The sequence below is a fragment of the Onychomys torridus genome, chromosome 19 (genome assembly GCF_903995425.1).
Source record: "Onychomys torridus chromosome 19, mOncTor1.1, whole genome shotgun sequence".
NCBI classification, from domain to species: Eukaryota; Metazoa; Chordata; class Mammalia; order Rodentia; family Cricetidae; genus Onychomys; species Onychomys torridus.
In genome coordinates, this window is record NC_050461.1 from 34,634,351 (window position 1) to 34,652,598 (window position 18,248).

At 42.9% G+C, this 18,248-nt stretch overlaps 1 protein-coding gene across 1 annotated transcript in view; it reads right to left on the minus strand.

Annotated features, from left to right (window-relative positions):
- Map3k5 (mitogen-activated protein kinase kinase kinase 5) overlaps positions 1-18,248 on the minus strand; it is a 204,984-nt gene that overhangs the window by 50,722 nt on the left and 136,014 nt on the right. Inside the window, exons 12-14 of the mRNA XM_036168920.1 lie at positions 14,682-14,731; positions 11,840-11,935; positions 8,837-8,918 (exon numbers count right to left, since the gene is read on the minus strand). Of these exons, the coding sequence (XP_036024813.1) occupies positions 8,837-8,918; positions 11,840-11,935; positions 14,682-14,731 (228 nt within the window). The remainder of the gene's footprint in view (positions 1-8,836; positions 8,919-11,839; positions 11,936-14,681; positions 14,732-18,248) is intronic.

The window sequence follows — 18,248 nt, forward strand, 5'->3', positions numbered from 1 at the left end:
ATGGGGTCCTGATTTTCACCCTCGGCCTGGAAATCTGTCAATTTCCACCACCTTAGCTAATCCTGCCCTGTTGCTCAGCTAGGGAGCTACTGAGGCCCGTCATATCCTGCCGGGACAATCAAACTACTGAAAGGCTTGAGTAGAAGGAAAGCCGAGGTCTTAGCAGTTGCTGATGGAAAAGTAAGGATCCTTCTTATTTCATTCTCCAAAGACAAGGTGTTTCTGTTTGTCTGGTGGGTCAAAAGGAGACAAAAGAAGAGAGAAGCACTCCCAAGAAAGGAAGTGGGCTACAGGATCCGGGGCAGAAGCAAGACTCGGAATCCCCCAAAAGATTCTAAAAATGAAAAATAAGAGGACACTTTGGATCTTTAATGTAAAAAGAAAGCATGTACTGCCCCAAGCCCCCAAGGGTCATGTATATTGGTCAAATCTGGAAACTGGATCAAAGCTAATGGGGACAGAGAACATTTCACAGAGGCCACCTCAGACCTGGAGGCGGTCCCATCACGCAGAAAGGCAAGACTCAAGCCCTGGACAGAAACTGCAGCGCTTTAAGATCTGCCAACAGAAAGGCAAGACTCAAGCCCTGGACAGAAACTGCAGCGCTTTAAGATCTGCCAATGATCGAGCTGTGTCGCCAGAGGAACCCAGCAAAGGGGTACAGACATGAGAGAGAGCCCAAGAACAAGGCCCCAGAAGTCTCTTTTTAATGAAAACGTCAGGGTTGTAGTTTAAAGCTGTACCAAGAGTTTGTGTTCTTCCCACTACCCATGTGTGTTGGTTTAAGTGGGAATGGCTTGCATAGGATCAAGTATTTGTACACTTAATCCTCAGTAGATGAACTGTTTTGGAAGGGTTAGGAAGTATGGCCTTCCTGGAGGAGGTACGGCCTTGTTAGAGGAGGTGTGTCACTGAGAGTTAGTTGACTTTAAGGTTTCAGAAGCCCACACCAGGCTCAGTCTCTCTCTCTGCCTGCTGCTTGCAGATCAGGATGCAAATCTCTCAGCTACTGCTCTAGCACCATGCCTCTCTGCTTCCCGCCATGATGATCATAGAGTAACCTTCTGAAACTGTAGGCAAGCCCCTGCTTAAATGCTTTCTTTTCTAGGATTTGCGTCTGTTGGAGGGTCTCTTCACAGCAACAGAACAATAACTAAGACACCATGCTATAGAGAACCCTCTGACAGATAGCTTCAAAGTGAGTATTAATTTTGTTTTCAACACTGACATCGTAGTGATGTTCCAGTCTGTTGTCTGTTCCCACTTAACATCCCCTCACTTTTTCAAACACATTTCTGGTGACCCTTGACCTTTCAAACTCCAATCTTTCCTTCCCTTGCTTCTGACATCAAAGCCATTGACAAATACCATGAAGTTTCCTCTGCGCAGACTCACAGTGCCAGGGTACATCTCTGTCCTGATGCTAGTGCCTCAGGGCAAGCCTAATTTTAAAGTCTCCACGAATCCCTGTCCCCTTCCACTCTTGTTGCTTTCTTCCCTAATACGTTTTCCCTAAGAAGATGACCCTGCATGTTGAACCATCCCAAGTTCCAAAGTGACCTTCCATGTTAGGATTGCCCGTTCTGCTTTCTTGGCTCGTGGTTGTTTTCAGGGTTAGACGCAAACTCCTTGGCACAGGCACAGCAGGAGTGTCCTTCAGGCCACTTACTACCTATTTCCTGCCTTTTCTCCTCAGTCTCCTCCTGTGGGGAGGACTCCAGAAGCGGCTTTTCCCACCTACAAAATTCTCCCTCGCGCTGCGGGCCCAAGCTCCTCAACCGTTCATTGACTTCTCAAGACGGCCTGGTGTGTTTCCACAGCTTCCTGCTCTCCCCTTTGGTCACTGTTGTCACTATTAAGGACTGGACCCAAGGTGGGATGCATGCCAGGCAAGTGCTCTACCAAGCCATTTGAGTCCTCTGCTCACTCCGCGTTGACCCTGTCCCCGCAACTGTTCGCATCATCGGCATGGCTCATCTTAGAGTTACTTGGCCAGCGGTGGGCGCTCAGTAACTATCTGCCTGGTAATGAAGTTAGGCTATAGTAAGAACTTTGAAAAGCAGGTGGCAAATCATTTGGATTCAGTATCAGGTTGGGAGGTAGAAACAAGAGGGTCAGAAGTTCAAGAGCAACCTTGACTATAATCTGAGGCCAGCTTGGGCTGTGAGACCTTGTTGGGGGTGGGAGGAAAGGTTCAGTATTAGTTTAGTTTTGGTTGCAAGTGTATTTGCCAAAGGGATACTGATTTGGCCTAGAGAAGAATGTATATATTGACGGTACTAGTCGACTTTCAGTTTTTCTCAGGGACCTAAGCATCCAAAGACTATTTTTGTTAAAGTATGTCCTACTGAAAAAAAACAAAAAGCAGTCATAAATAAAAATCACATCTTGTAATAAAAACAGTATGATTAAAATAAACCACCTCAATGCCACTTGCTGTTTTGATGCTTTATTACTTATTTTTCTATTCGTACAAAGTAGAAACATAAATCAAAAAGGCAATTCTGAAAGGGCGCTGAGATGGGAAGCTGGCTGTTGTGTATGGACAGGGAATTATCTATGTGATGGACAGAAAAGAGAGCACGGAATGGGCGCTGAGTACCCATTAGGGCAAGGGGGTGTCAGATGATTGATGGCAACGTTGAGCATCCACTGTAAGCACTCAGAGCTATATTAGGTCCTATGTAGGTGCTTAATCTAGGGATGAAGGATGTCCTGTCCAGGGAAATCTGCCTGAGAGAAGGGATGTGAGACTGGAGGACCTGAAGCAAACATCAGGGATAATCTAAGCATCTTGTTAAATGACAAATATGGAAAGGAAAAAGTGGGTGGGGGAAAGCAGGAGAGTCTTCTAAAGGCAGGATTACATTGCTTATAAATGTTGTATTCTATTTCTATGGCAATAGGTTAGCAAGTCAGGTTGTTGCTAAGGGAGACAGCAGCTGCATTGCAAAGCAACGGTGGGAATCCACATAGAATCATTCTTTTTTTTGTTGACTGTCCAGAACAATCTAAAGTGGGATGGCAAGAGAGCTGGCATGGAGGATGTGGGTGGCAATGGATTGGTGATTCCCCCAGTCCTTGCACTGGCATGGGACCTACAGGGAAAGGACCACCTTTTAAAGTCCACACACTTTCCTCTGGAACTTCATCACATAGTGTAAGCAGTCACCTCAGGGATCTTAGAAGCTTTTTTATTAGTATCAGGTATACTGTCTCCTTAATAACCATGAAAATACATTAATAACCATCAGCAGCATCAACAGAATGTCAAATACAGTAGGAACCAACATCTTGTAGAACAGTTCTTACCTCTCTCAGCTCCTCACTCAATTACAACCACGTAAGGGACAAAACTCAGGGCCTCCCCCATGTCAGGCAAGTGCTCTACCCATGAGCTACACTCTCAACCCAAGAAGCGATTTTTGAAGCAACTTCCTTATCTCCCTGTGTAAAACTGCACCCCTCACACCTTGGAACTCCCCAAGTCCTCTGCTTCCTTTGCCCCTTAGCACTGAGCACTACCATCCTGTACATTGTATTCATTTACGGTTTTGTCTCTTTCTCCCTGAAACACTGGCTTGAAGACAGCGGGGATCTATTTCTGTTACAGTCTCCACTGAATCCCTGGAATCAACTGCATAGCAGGGGACCGAAATTTTCTGACTGGATTAATGGGATCCCCTTGGTCCTGACAATGCAGATGAAGATTATTTTGGATTGAAAATATCGAAGCAAAAAGCAGCCATGGGACTTGGGGGTGGGGTGGCGTGGGCTTTTGTTGACATGGCAAACCTCCTTTACAAACAGCCGTTACAGTTTCCCGCCAACGGGAGGTAAAGCATCCCGTGTACATGAGAAACTGCATGAACGAACGGTCCAGACGTTCAGTGCCTTCCATCTGTGTTCCACTACGTCACTGTGCTCTTTCCCTGAAGTCCTAGCCCTCCTTCTAAGATGGACGTCAACGATTAAGTCTAGCTGTCTAGAAAGTCACTTCTGGGTATGTTCCATCTCTTCCACTGATCACCACTAAAGCTTGTGTCTTCTCCTGTTACCTTGCCTTTCATCAGCTAACGTGCAGGCTCCCAGGTACAGAACCCAAATTAGTAGAGGGGAGAAAATATCAACAGAATGAATAAATAGCAAGCTATGTCGATCTTATACCACATCTCAATGACACTTTGAGGGATATTTTTTTTCCCCCAGACACCTAACTGTACATTCACATTTAGATAGGTACAAACAGAGAAATGGGATCATAAAGGAAACAAACCCAGTTTGTCACGTGATCATTCGAAATCGATTTAAAGTCTCTGTTGACAAGTGTCGGTGAGGCAAGTCAACAGAAAAAGGAATGGTAGGCTCTTTCATCACCATGCAGGTGTCTGAGGCAAAGGAAAGCATTCTTTCAGGGAGCTCCACCCACAAGTGGCCAACTTTTCCTCATGTTCACTAGGAACAATGGAGAGTCAAGTTCATAGAGCATGCTGTTCTGACACCTCTGGTCTGTGTCAGTTGATGGGTAAAAGAGAGGTCCAAAGACGTGTGCGTGCGTGCGTGCGTGCGTGCGTGCGTGCGTGCGTGTGAGGGGGGGGGGCAGGAAGGGTCTAGTGTTCGCTCTTAACACAGTCCAGGACACACTGCTGAAGGATACATAATACAGTGAGCAAAGTCAGGGCAGAAAAGCAGGTAAAAATGCAATGGAAACAGAGCCAAATGAGATGAGGGAGAGGTTAAAAATAACTTAAAAAAAACCTGCCAGAAAGATATGGTTTCCAAGTTAGACAGCTGTAACCCTTGTCAAGTCCAGCCACTGGGAAGCTTATAGCACTGCTAGGCCACAAGCTGGCCAGACAAGCTAGGTAAGAGAGAGTTAGGGACATCGCGTGATACAGAAACCTCCTCGTTGGGTTTGAACATGAAATGATCCCCATGGGCTCATCTACTTGAATACTTTGTCCCTGGCTCATAGGATTGCTCTTGCAGGATTTTGGAACCTTCAGTAACTTTGCTGGAGGAAGTAGGTCAGAGCAGCAGAACTTGAGGTTTGATTGCCGATCACCACTTCCTGTGGTAGTCCATCACCACTTCCTGTCTACTCTCTGCCCCTTGCTCCCACTGCCATGTCTCCCTCATCAGAATGGACTACATCCCCTAGAATTATATGCCCCACCCCCCAAAAAAGCCCCACCAAATGTATACCCCGATGGACTCCATCGCCTAGAACTCCTTCCCTTAAGTTGCTTCTTGTTGGGTGTTTGAGCAACAAGAAACACAATGCATGCACTTCTTCTGCAAAGAGCAGCACAAAAGTGACTAATGTGGAGAGCCCCAAGATTTAGTCTGAACTGCAAGTCTCTGATGACGAGAATTGGGAAGGCAAAGAGGGAAGGGTAAGCAGCCAGGATGGGGCTGCTCTTGGGTATCTGGACCAGATTATGGGGCAGGCGCTGTCACTCCGCAGGATGTATCAGAAAGCAAGAAGTACAACACGGGGATTGTAGGCAGTAAGTATGAGAACCGTAATGGCCAGCTCTACTCAACTGCTTGGAGACTTCACTGTAAACCAACACATTAAATTACTAAGGATATGGGCTCATAACCCTTCCATAAAAAACACAGCCTTGAGTCAAAATGCATGGCCTGAATCAAAAGTAAATATCATTGTGTAAAGATAGAAAGGTCCTCTGAGACATGGCATTATGCTATCTTTGAAAGAGTTGTACAGTTCGTACGAATCTGGACAATTATTTCAAAACTCAAAGCTGAGAAAAGACAGTCAAGATCTTCTTGTTCAATGCTAAGGGATGGGATTATCTTAGACAAGCCGGGGGTATAAAACAAGGCTGATCACTAGCAAAAATTAGAACCACAACTCAGGGCAACTCTTGCCTCCAGTTCAGAGATCTCATGGGACTAGTTTCCACTCTCTGAACAGGAGAGGTCTGGTCCCTAGCCAAAGGAGGCTATCCCCATACCACCATTTATTAACAAAATCAGAGCCAGGCAGTGGTGGTGCATGCCTTTAATCCCAGAACTCAGGAGGCCGAGGTAGGTGTATCTTTGTGAGTTCGAGGCCAGTCTGGTCTACAAAGTGAGTTCCAGGAAAGGAGCCAAAGCTACAAAGAGAAACCCTATCTCAAAAAACCAAAAACAAACAAACAAAAAAACCTATTAAGGAGCATCTCCTGGTCAGCCATCTTCTTCAACATTTTCAATTTGTTGGGCTAAGGTATGATGATTTATGAATGAATGAATTCCAGTTGAAGTAAAAACAAAATAATTGTTGTACATACGAATCTCAACCATTGCTTAAAGAATCTCTTAATAAAATTCTTCTTATACAGGATAGAGGTCGAGAAGAAAAGGAATTATTGTTTTTTTCATACATGGGTTGAAGTTTGAAGTCTGTGGTCAGGAAGTGAAGGAATTGATTTTAAAAAAGCAGCATGCTAATAAAACAATTTAAAAGGTTGGGGATTTAGCTCAGTGGTAGAGCGTTTACCTAGCAAGCACAAGGCCCTGGGTTCAATCCTCAGCTCCAAAAAAAATTAAACAAACAAATAAATAAAACAATTTAAATAGGAAATGTCAAAAATATTTAAGAAACATTGTCAAATATGTATATTGGAAGGCTATATACTATACAAGAAGGTAGGCTAAGGCTGAATGATATGCAGCCATGGCTAGGAAAGGGCACTGGGAGGAAGAGCCCAGGTGGCTGTCAGCATCCTTTGGTCCAAAAGATGATTCTTAACCATTCATGAATGCTATGTTAATAGCACAGTTGTGACAGGAAGAGGCACAATGGCAAACTGAGTCCAAACTTTCAAGACAAAACATGCTTGAATTCTTGGGCAAGGCTGTGAAGCCCATTGAGAATATCCTAGAAATCATTCTCTGTCAGAGAATTTAAATTATTCCGAAGAGATCAAGGGACAGACCTATAAGAGTGTTTTCTACTTCAAAAGCTTGGCATGCCCATGCTTAGTGGAGAAGGGTGCATTGGGAGAGGTGTGATGAGTCAGAGCATCATCATACATGCATGCTAGTTTTTGATAGGTCAACGGATTTAGCAGAACCCTCTAGATGTTCCTAGGAAGAAACACTAGTATTCCGCACCTTATTTAATTGGTCATGGTGCTTTTGATAGGCTTGTCCAGTCAGAAAGGGCCTCTCCTCAAACCCACCCATATGCTATTACTGAACAGAGTTCTTTGCAATGTGATCTACTTTTCTTTTATATGAGAGAGGACTAAGGGTCGACAAATTCATCTCAAATCTAAGGTAATTAAACCTAGGCTATGTGGTGAATACAGTGAAATTACATTAAACCATACTGGTGGTTTAATCAGTTACAAATCAACCTTGTCTAACTATGGTAACCATAGCCTGGCTACAATACATACAGATTTTTGTTGAAATAGATTTAGTTCCTCAAAGAAAAAAAAAATGAAATAAAAGGTAGATGTTGCTAGTTTAAAAAAAAAAAAAAGAAAGAAAAGCCAGCAACGTGTGGCATTGCAAAAAGATTTTATGACTTTTCCTGTCTAACCCCTTCAGAATTTTATTTTGGTGATCATTCTCATTATTTTTACCCTGACAATTGCTTTGCATCAAGTGATAGCAAATGTAACACAAATAAAACAGATGCTAAGGGTCAAAAGAGCACTAAAATAGGACTTGAGAAATCTAGTTCTAATACAATCCTTTGATCCCAAAACCTACAAGTACAGAATGTAAAAGACATACAAATAAGTATCATTATCTACTACTTCTATGACCAGCAGGCTAATACATTGAGAAATTATTCTTTTTTCAAGATCAGATCTATCATCTTTGTATCACTTCAAGAGGCATAGGGCTTCTTTATCAATATAAAATTTATATAACCATTAGATAATCATAGAATCTAACCACAGATAACATTAATGGTTAGTTAGCAAATTAAAATTTTCTTTCAACTGTTACTGAGTAACAGTTTATTTTTGTAAGTTCAGTGAATGGGATGAAATTATAAAAATGATCTAAAAAGCATATATACTGATCATTGGTTTTAGTTTATAGTTTTGTCTTTTTTTTTCAATTTCAATGTTAACGTTAGTTAACATGTAAATTTCAAGATGGTGGCAGTGCCACACACCTGTAATCCCAGCTTTTAGGAGGTAGAGGCAAGAGGATGTGGAATTCAAGGCAGCCTTGGCTACATAGTGAGTTCAAGGCCGAATTCGTATAGAAAGTGATAAGAGATTTCATCATCTGGAATCTTCAGTGAGTGTTTTTGTTGGATTTGAACAGAGCCAAGAGACTAGTTAAAAAGAAGTAAGGGTTCTGTGGCCCGTGCTTTGAGGTCAATTAACTCCTTCATAGCCAAGGCATAGTTAGTCAGGAAAGTAAAATATGACAGCTCAGTTCCTGTGAGGAGTAAGTGACCAGTGTTTGCTTTTAAGCTATGTTAAAAGCTTTATTACTATTATTTTTATTCATGTGTACGTGACCGTTTCTGTATGAGTGAATGTCATATGTATGCCAGTGTCTGCAGGGGCCAGAGGGTGGCTTGGGATCCCCGGGAGCTGGTATTACAGGCAGTTGTGAGATGCTGGACATGGGTGCTGGGAACTGAACACAGGTCCTCTGGAAGAGCAAGATGCCTCGAATTGCCAAGCCATCTCTCCAGGCCCTCTTATTAAAGGACAAATTAGACTCTGATCAAGTGTCTCCATGTTTCACATCATCACTCAGTGATGAACCTCATCCCTCATCCCTCCCCATCCCTCTTGAAGTCAGCTTTCAATTGCTCATTTGTAAAATGCGTTGTTACTCCAGCCATTACCTCCAGGGAGTCACCTTCACAGTCCCCTTCCTCCGTGCCTCTGCCCTTCTCTTCGGTGATGGTATTCACCATTTCAAAAAACCTACAACGAGAGTCGGTATTCATTGTCCACGTACTGTTAAACGCACATGCTTCTTCACTTCGCTCAGGAAACCCACCAGAAGTTGACAATATCTTAGGCGGGAAATTCATCTGGGGCACTAAGCCCAACAAACATTCTGTCTCAGCCCGGCCTGTCTCCAGCGTGCTCAGAACTTAGATATCAGTCAACGGAATGGGGTAGTCATGGAACACAAGCCCTGTTTATAAGGAAGTACCGAACAGCCCGTGTATCTTAGTGAATACGATACCTGTATCTAACTGGCAGCCCAGCACGGATCAGTGTGTTGGTTGATCACCCTGCTGAGGGGCAACTGGAACACGCAACAGGAATTGGAACTGCCCTGTGGGGCTAGCCCCAGATGGATTCTGGTGAATGAGTATCACACTCTTCAGTTCTCTAAAACGGAAAGGCCTTCAGCATAGCTATTGTAAGTAAATAGCTCCCAAATCGACTCCAGAGCAGAAATCGAGAACCAAGAGGCTTTAGGCAAATTAACCATGAGGATCAGAATGTGTGTTTTAGGGGGCTGTGGGGTGGAGGGTAAGAGCGCAAAAAGAAATCTCAGATTGGTAGGATTTTTGTAGAATTCCTGACTGCAAATAGTAGTAACTGTAACATGGCCCTAGAACACTGAGGCTAGACAAGGTCATAGAAATGTTAAGAATGTGGACTTGGCTGTCAGACCAAGATTGCAGGTTTCCACGTGACCTTAGGCAAACTCTTCTACTCCTGTGAGTGCTCAGTTGTAAAGCAGGGGGTATGCCCATTTCAAAGGCTGGGAAGATCTTAGAGCAATACTTGTAAAGACCACTGCCTGCCTTAACATTACTGTTGCTTTGTTGATGCTATTGTTGTTAAAACAAAACAAAACAAAACCAAAACAGTTGTATCTGGATATTCCAGAATGTCTAGTATCTGTAAATTTGATCTCAGTTACTATATCTTCTGCCTGAGCAAGTCAATATTACATATGCAGGTCCTATAAATACAGTCTGAGACATGGATGCGAACTAGACAGACTGGCTTATCTCTGCTTTGGTGACAGAGCCTTCTCTCTGTTTCGTTGTTGTTGTTTTTAGTTTGTTTGCTTGTTTTGTTTTCAAGACAGTTTCTCTGTGTAGCCCCGGCTGTCCTGGAACTTGCTCTATAAACCTGGTTGGCATCAAACTCACCAATCCTCCTGCCTCTGCCACTCGAGTTCTGGGATTAAAGGTATGAGCCACCACCACCCAGTAAGCCACCTCTCTTTTGATGACATTTTTTTAAATGCTTGTTAAGATTTATTTCTGAAGTTGGTTTCAGAGTCAAGCAATGTAAGTGAGAAATAAATTTGTCCCCTACCCTCTAAGCAAAGTTGAGGCCAGTGGTTCACATATGAATTAAGGGACACATTGTATACATGGGCTGCTGGCATCATAGGCAGGGCATGCTATATGCAAGGCTAAGCACCTGGGCAGAGCAGACTATCACGTGATGACTTTACCTATTTCTGTACCTCATTTTATCTGTCCATCCACTCATGGATCCACCCATTCAACAAATACTCATTGAACATCTAGGGCCAAGAACTTTCTGACTAATGAGAACCAACGAACACGGGCTATTTTCGACTTTGCAGCCTATTTATAGTGCTCACATGTGCCTAATTTCTTTTATGATTGAAAACAGCTTTTTCATACAATATATTTTGATCATGTTTTCCCTCTCCCCCAATTCTTATCCTCTATTCCCATTGCACATTTCTTGGAGGTCAATGGCATGAAAATAAAGCAAGACAAAAATCCCATGATTGATTGGAATAAGAGTAGACTCTGAGTAAGATTGAATATTAAAAACAAAAAGTTAGAAACAAAAGTAAGGTCAATCAAGAGGGAAAACAAAGCAGAAAAACTTTTTAAAATGGCTTTACAGTTAAACATTAAGACCTGAGAGCCTGAGGTGAAGACATACAGCAGCCATTAATGGAAAACTATTCACTATGAACATGTAACAGTCCACTGTATACATCAGGAGCATGGATTCGAATCCACCTGTGCCTGACTCAAGTCCCCAGTTTTATCCTTATTGGTTATATGATTTTAAGGTAGTTACCTCTCAAAAAGTTCTATTCTTATTCATTTATAGAAGATGGTAATTTTACCTATCTAATAATATTTCACTAAAGATTAAAATTGATATCATGCCAATGATGACCAGCAAGATAAAAGCAAATTACTGTTTACTGAATTAGTATATCAGTCATTTATCACAGCAAGTATTTGAAAAAAGAACAATCGTCAATAACATTTAAGTCCAGACAGGCTTTTGCTGACATTTTGACTTCTAAGTGGCCATTTCTCTTCTACCTTATTGCCCATTGCTGTGTTCTAATATGAAATATTTAACTAAGTAAGGGAAATATATGGGGAGAATATGTTCACAGATTATTGTTATCTCTTCTACTGGTATAGACCAGATCCTAGGCTATGTGCCTACCAGAGAATCCAGTATAATTAGTCTGGAGTGGGCTCAGGTACTTAGTTACTGCTTACCAGGTAGCTCTGCTAGGAGGTAGGGTTAAGAGTGTCCATTGGAGACAGCAGTGAGTTCATGCTAAATAATCTGTTCATGGAAAAATCTGGCACTCATTCACAATAAGTAATCATTTTAAAAATGAGGTGTGGTATTAAACATTTAACCAGTACACTTTGGCTAATGTTTTATTTGTGTAAAATACACTGTGACTAAGCAAAGATTTGATTTGTTAAACAGAAACCCTAAATCCAACACCACACGCTTATACAGCAGTATTAAAAATCAAGCGGCTGCCCACCCGCCTGCCATCAATTTTTCAGAGAGCCCACATGTGCTGTTTTACTGAGTGAAGACGGCCCCTTCCACACATAACAGCAAATATGTACCTTTTACAGTGGAGCTCTGTGCAGAAGTAGATTTGGAAATCATCAGAATTGTGAAGCACGTAAAGAAAACAGCATCGTTCTTCAAACTTGGAGATACTGAAACAGACAAAACCCCACTTTATTCAGACCAACACCAGCACTTCCACAGCTCTCTAATGAGAAATCAAAATAAATATTTGTTCGAGCCAACCCTGCTACGGCACCACTGTCATTTATAACAAGAAGTGATATGATAAACAGTACTTTCAAGACTGATATTCCCCAGACCATAATACTAAAATTACATATTCTTCCTACTCATCTTTGCAGAACAGGGCTGCTCTGGGGTGCTGGAAATACATATAAGCCACATGTTGGTTTGGCATGGAAAGGAGCCTTGCCTGGCGTAGCCCTGACCTGTTCAGAGAGGGAAGCACACAACCCAACTGGCTGACTAGCCTCGGCGATTCTGGGCCTGTGGGAGATGTTTTCAGAGCTAGGAAGGCAGTTTGTACGGGCAGTAAAGTCGTACTAGCTGCAGAGATTTTAAAGGAGAGTGGAGCAACGTGCACCAGCACTTGGTATGGACCTAACAAGTCCTTTATTTTAGAGCAGTGGTTCTCAACCTGTGGGTCACTGACCCCTTTGGGGTGTTGAGTGACCCCTTTCACAGGGGTCGCCGAAGACCATTGGAAAACACAGATAATTACGATTCATAATGGTAATAAAATTACAGTTATGAAGTAGCAATGAAATAATTCTATGGTTGGGGTCACCACAACATGAGATGTATCGTATTAAAGGATTGCAGCATTAGAAAGGTCGAGAAACCCTCTTTAGAGCAACATGATCGGTTTTGAGTTGGTAAATTAGGACATGCTAGTTGATGCCAGGGGTTGGCCAATGTTTTCTGTAGTGGGCCACACAGTAAAATATTTCAGGTTGTACAGGCCAAACCACTCAGTTCCACTATTGGAGCATTAGATAACCAAGGAGACAGTAACCATTGTCTAACAAAAGTTTATTAATAAAACAAGCAAAGGTCCCCATTGGGCCCATGAACATAACTTCTCAGGCCATATCACCACCTTTACATCTGCCATTTCTTAATCTTGGAGGGCACAGGTTCATTTGCTTTTTGAGAAGGGTCTTCCTATGTGCCTTAGGATGCTGTCATGCTCACCACAAAGTCCAGACTGACCCTGAACTCATGATCTTCTTGCCCTAGCCCAATGAATACAAGGATGACAGGCATGGGCCAACATGCCCAGATTTTATATTTTCAATCTTTGAAAACTGATTCCAGTCATCACCTAAGGCCCAGATGTAACCCTTTCCTCTCTCATTTTACTATCTCTGCTCCAGACAGAAGGACTCCTCGTGTGTCTCTTCTCTGAATGTATTTCTAGCAGGTCATGGCTCATGTCACGTTACACTGGTTGTTAGGTGTGTGTTGACTCTTCCCACGTGACTGTGAATGACCCAAGAGGGCTCTGTCACTTCTACATCTTTAGCTGAATAGGACTCAGTATGGCACACAGTTGGTGCTCAATAAATGCCTTTGGCTTGAGTGCACCATATTTTCAGGAGCTGCAAGGCAACCTGCTGACCTACTTGGATTGCTCCTTAGCTTGCCATCCTTCCTTAATGGAGGAAGCCAGGAAAAGCTGGCTGTCTTTGAAGTCACAGACCAGAACTCGAGTTTCCCAACATGTAAACCAGCCATCACCAGATGGAGGCATTCTATATCCACGTCATGAGCGGCAAGAACTGAAAGGGCTGCCAGGCCTAATTAATAAGAGCCAAATCATTGTACAACAGACCCGATGAGGCGAAACACACAGTTACTGTACTAACTGGGTTGCCAGAAAAAGGCAGCAGTAAATACAGAGTACCTGGCTAATGAGTGGTTTAAGGATTAAATATTAAGAGTGTAAAGCTTTATTTGAGAAGGTATTGATCGGACAGTCATGAGTCAGACTCATAATCTCGCTTGTTCCTATTCAGATCATTCATGAGGTAACAGGTAGTCCTACCAAGCAAACTGAAATTATCCGTGACTCACTGCTCTAGCAGTTCATGCTCCAACAAAACCAATTACTGTTATTGCAAGAGCAACAGGATGTTGCACAACCGGCCTGCAGAAGTCTGTTGTCTCCCATTCCCATTATACGTGTGTGTGTGTGTGTGGGGGGGTGGATAAACAGTAAACACAATTTGGCTCGGAAGTTGAATGAGTTGGTGTGGAATAGGTTTCTAAGATGATAAAGTTCCAAACACTTAACCGCTGACGCCTCATTCTGATCGCTGACCTTATTTCTAATTCCCAGGAGAGGGCATTTTTTTTTTTCCCCTGAGCCACTGGCAATATGACAAGGTTTAAGAACTGAACTAAAATTTGTCACTGTGACCTCACAAACACAATTGCATCAACAGTGACCTTGGGGAAAAATTTCGTGAATTCCCTACTCATATATCATTGTTAATACTAGATCCAGGGCATAGCCTTGGAGCTGTTCTGTAGACCTCCTGGTCACCTAAAGGATAGAATGCCATGTTATAGCCTTCACCAAAGGTTCAGCCAGCAGGAGAGGACGTCCACATGGCTCCCTGTTAGCCACATGTCAATTCCAGGCCACAGTTCACATTGACCCCAGAGGGATGAACCTGGGGTCAGTTCAAGGATCTACAATGGTGAGGTGCTCTTTACAGCAGGGCAGAGAAGCTGATGGCTGAGTCTTGACAACAAAGAAGGATCCTGAAATGTTTTTCCAATTTAAATTATGATGTAAAGTCCTATCTGGGCTATGAATATTTTAGGAGAATATCTTCTAAATACACAAAATGTCCCGGGGAGACGTACCTTACTCCCCTGATAGAGGAAGCGCTGAAGTTCCACTCATGTATACCTTTCTGGAACACAGGAGAAAAACAACAACAACAAAAATAGTAAGTTGTCCACGCGGAAAATAACGTCATAAAACAATTCAGTTTTATTATTTTTATCAACAGTCATTTTTCCTGATGCCTAATTCTTCATGAGTGTATGGAATCTGCATTTTAGTCTGAGCTCACAAGGGTGCTGTTTACATAATAATTCCTTTACTTCAAGACAACAGCTTTCAAAAAAACCGGGAAATCATTGTCATTAAATTTAAACCTTAATTTCAGTCATAACTAATATGCTTTAAGTAAAACCCAAACCCAAACCAAACCAAACCAAACCAAACCAAACCAAAACAACAACAACAAAACAACTGATGGAGGTAATTAGATTGTAACAATTTGTTTTCTTTTTTTGTATACTTGCCAATTATCTTCCATGGGTGTATGTATTTGTGTGTTTGGGTACACCTGTGGAGTCTGCAAGCACATGTATGCAAATGCATGTGGAGGTCGGCAGAGAGCCTCATGTGTCGTTCTTCTGGTATCAGTCACCGGGCGGTGATTGCTCCATTGGCCCGGAGCTTGCCACTTGAGTCTCAGAGATCTGCCTGTGTCCACCTCCCCAGGTTTGGGAGTGCAGGCGCACGCCACCTGGCTCTTTCTAGGTTGGTCCTGGGAGTGGAGCTCAGCTCTCATGTTTGCATTGAGCACTACACTGACCGAGCTAGCTCCCCAGGCTGAACAATATTTTCTGAGGAAAAAAAAAAATCCCAATTGATCTGAATAAAGTCTCTGTAAGGTTTTAAAAATAATTATTTCTGAATTATCTTTTCCCTTGTGAATTTGAAAGAGGGAGCATATTCTGGAGCCCAGCCTGGCCATGAACTTGCCATTTTCTTAACTCAGCTTCTTGAGAGTTGAGATTCCAGAAGTGTACTACCACAGCCAGCCTGGAATTAACTTCAGGGAAAAATTTCAACTAAGCTGGTAACTGGTGTGTTTTTTTTTTCTTTCAGAAATTAATATGTGTGTGTGTGTGTGTGTGTGTGTGTGTGTGTGTGTGTGTGAGTGTATATGCATGTACAGAGTGTCTATTACAACTCTAAGGGATCATTACCTAATTTATACAAAGCTTAATATGCTAATAATGTTTGAACATAAAAACTGAGTTATTATGTGATAGACAGATATGGGTGAGTCACAGAGTCCAAATTTAAAAAACTAAAATTTTATCTCTCAATTACGACTACACATATCATAATAATTATCAGATAATTGTTCTTAGATTATTTTCCCTGTAACAAATGTTTGGAAATGCCAGCATCTCCCGAACTGACATATTAAGATGCAATGAATAGGAGACTCTTGTACTTGAGCCCTACCTCACCCAAGCGGGGTGGGACCTGCACGCTAGTCCACATGGCCATGCCCTTTACCCAGGTTTTCACTTAGTCCTCTGAGCAAAAGCTAACTCCAGGGTCCACGTCCTAACCACTCATGTTCCCTGATGAAAGAAGGTTGCCAGATACCCTGTCGCCAAACTCACAGTTTTGGGTAATTATCCAGAACATCTACGCAGTTGTTTTTTTGACTTTGCTAGACAGTCCTATCAAAATGACTCAACAGGATTCAATTTCTCTTTTAAATTGTCAGTCAGATGCCGAATTGAACTGACTTCCTTTACCAAGCACCCGGGTGATTGTTCCTTCTGCAGGAGTCTGACAGCTAATTAGCGCTAACTTCTTCTACAGAACTCTAGGTGTATGAAAAGGCCCAGTGATGGCTCTGAACTTACGCTAGGCAATCAACAATGTCTCAAGCTGTTCCACCAAACCAATGACCTTACATTACCATCAACAATGACAAATGTCATCAGTCTTGCTAACACCCATGACAAAGCCTGCCTGGGATTCTTTAGAAGGTCTCCCTGTCTGGTCTCGTCCTCGAATAAGGATAAAACTACCCTAATTATTTTCTTAACTATACCGCCCTTAAAAATTATAATAGGAATAAAAAAATGTTCGGCCATGACATAAAATTAATAGCATGTAAAACCACTAGGAAAACAAGCTCTTACCCACTGCTACGAGGTTGCGGTCTTGGCTGGGTTAGTGAAATGGGATGCTCAACCCTGCAGCTCTGAAGTGGCCCAGAGCTCTTCTCTTGGCAAAAGCAACTCAAAAAGCTACAATTTCTATCCACAGCTCCTAAATCTTTGCTAGGGCCATACAACCAGGAGTGCAGGCAGAGCCTCTCAAGTCTGAGGCAAACTACTCAAAAGCCAACGTTAGAGCACCTTACTGGGATTCGAGCAGAGTCAGCACACAGCAAGTTCTCCCATCCTGAGATCCAGGGAAGGACAGAATAGAAAGACATAGCAGAGAGCTGAAGGCACAACCGAGTCACTAAAGCACCTGCCTTTCAAACACAAAGATCCTCAGAACTCATGTGAAAATGTCAGGGAGTGGCAGGTCCCCTGTAATCACATCACTGTGGAGGCAGAGACAGGAGGATCCCTGAACCCCACTGCCCTACCTTTCTAGCCTAACCGGTGAGTGCCAGGACATTCAGAGGCCCTGTCTCAAAGGAAGTGAAAGTACCCAGGAGGATGCCACCTGAGGTTTTCCTTCAGCCTTTACCCACACACACATATGTGCACTGGTAAACCACATGAAAATGTGTATATACACATACATTAAAAAAAGAAAGGTCACAGACAAAATAACCAAGTACTGGGCAGAGCCTTCACATACATATACATGCGTGTGTACCTGCACACATACATGGACAGTATACACATGAAAATGTATATATACACATACATAAAGAACAAAGAAAGGTCACATACAAAATAACCAAGTACTGGGCAGAGCCTTGACACACATATACATGCGTGTGTACCTGCACACATACACGGACTGGTATACACATGAAAATGTGTATATACACTACATAAAGAACAAAGGAAGGCCACATATAAAATAACCAAGTACCTGGCAGAGGCAAATTGAAGTTGCAGCCTCTGCTCTCAATCGGACATGTGGCTTCTAATGCCTGTCAACTGCAGGTCAGTGTCTCAGTAACTCTATAACGCAGAGGCTTCGCTGCTGAGCTGTTTACTGCTCTCACACAAGGCATCCTTACCTCTAAAGCCCGCTACTGAGCTGTTACCCAAGACCAGGGTCAGGACTGGAAGTGGGGAGGAAAGCAGAGCCAGTTTGGATAGTGTGCAAAGCTGCCACTGAACACAGCAAGCTTAGACCCAGGTGAGGTGAGGCCGGCAAACCAGCTTATCTATAGCCCTGCTCTGGGAGAAACCAAGGAGGGGTTTCCTGGATAGACTGGGCTGATTCAGTAGAAAAGGGGCGGAACGCTTCCTGAATATCTGGTTTCTCCAAGACTGCCAGGACACCTTTTATATGCAGTGCTCTTCGGCTCAGGGCCGAAGGTGCAGCAAGAAGCCCCACCTGCATGGCAAGAGGAACTCAGACCACAGGGAGGCACTGGTGAGCTGCAAAGGGAATTACAAGGGTCCAAGGTTGCA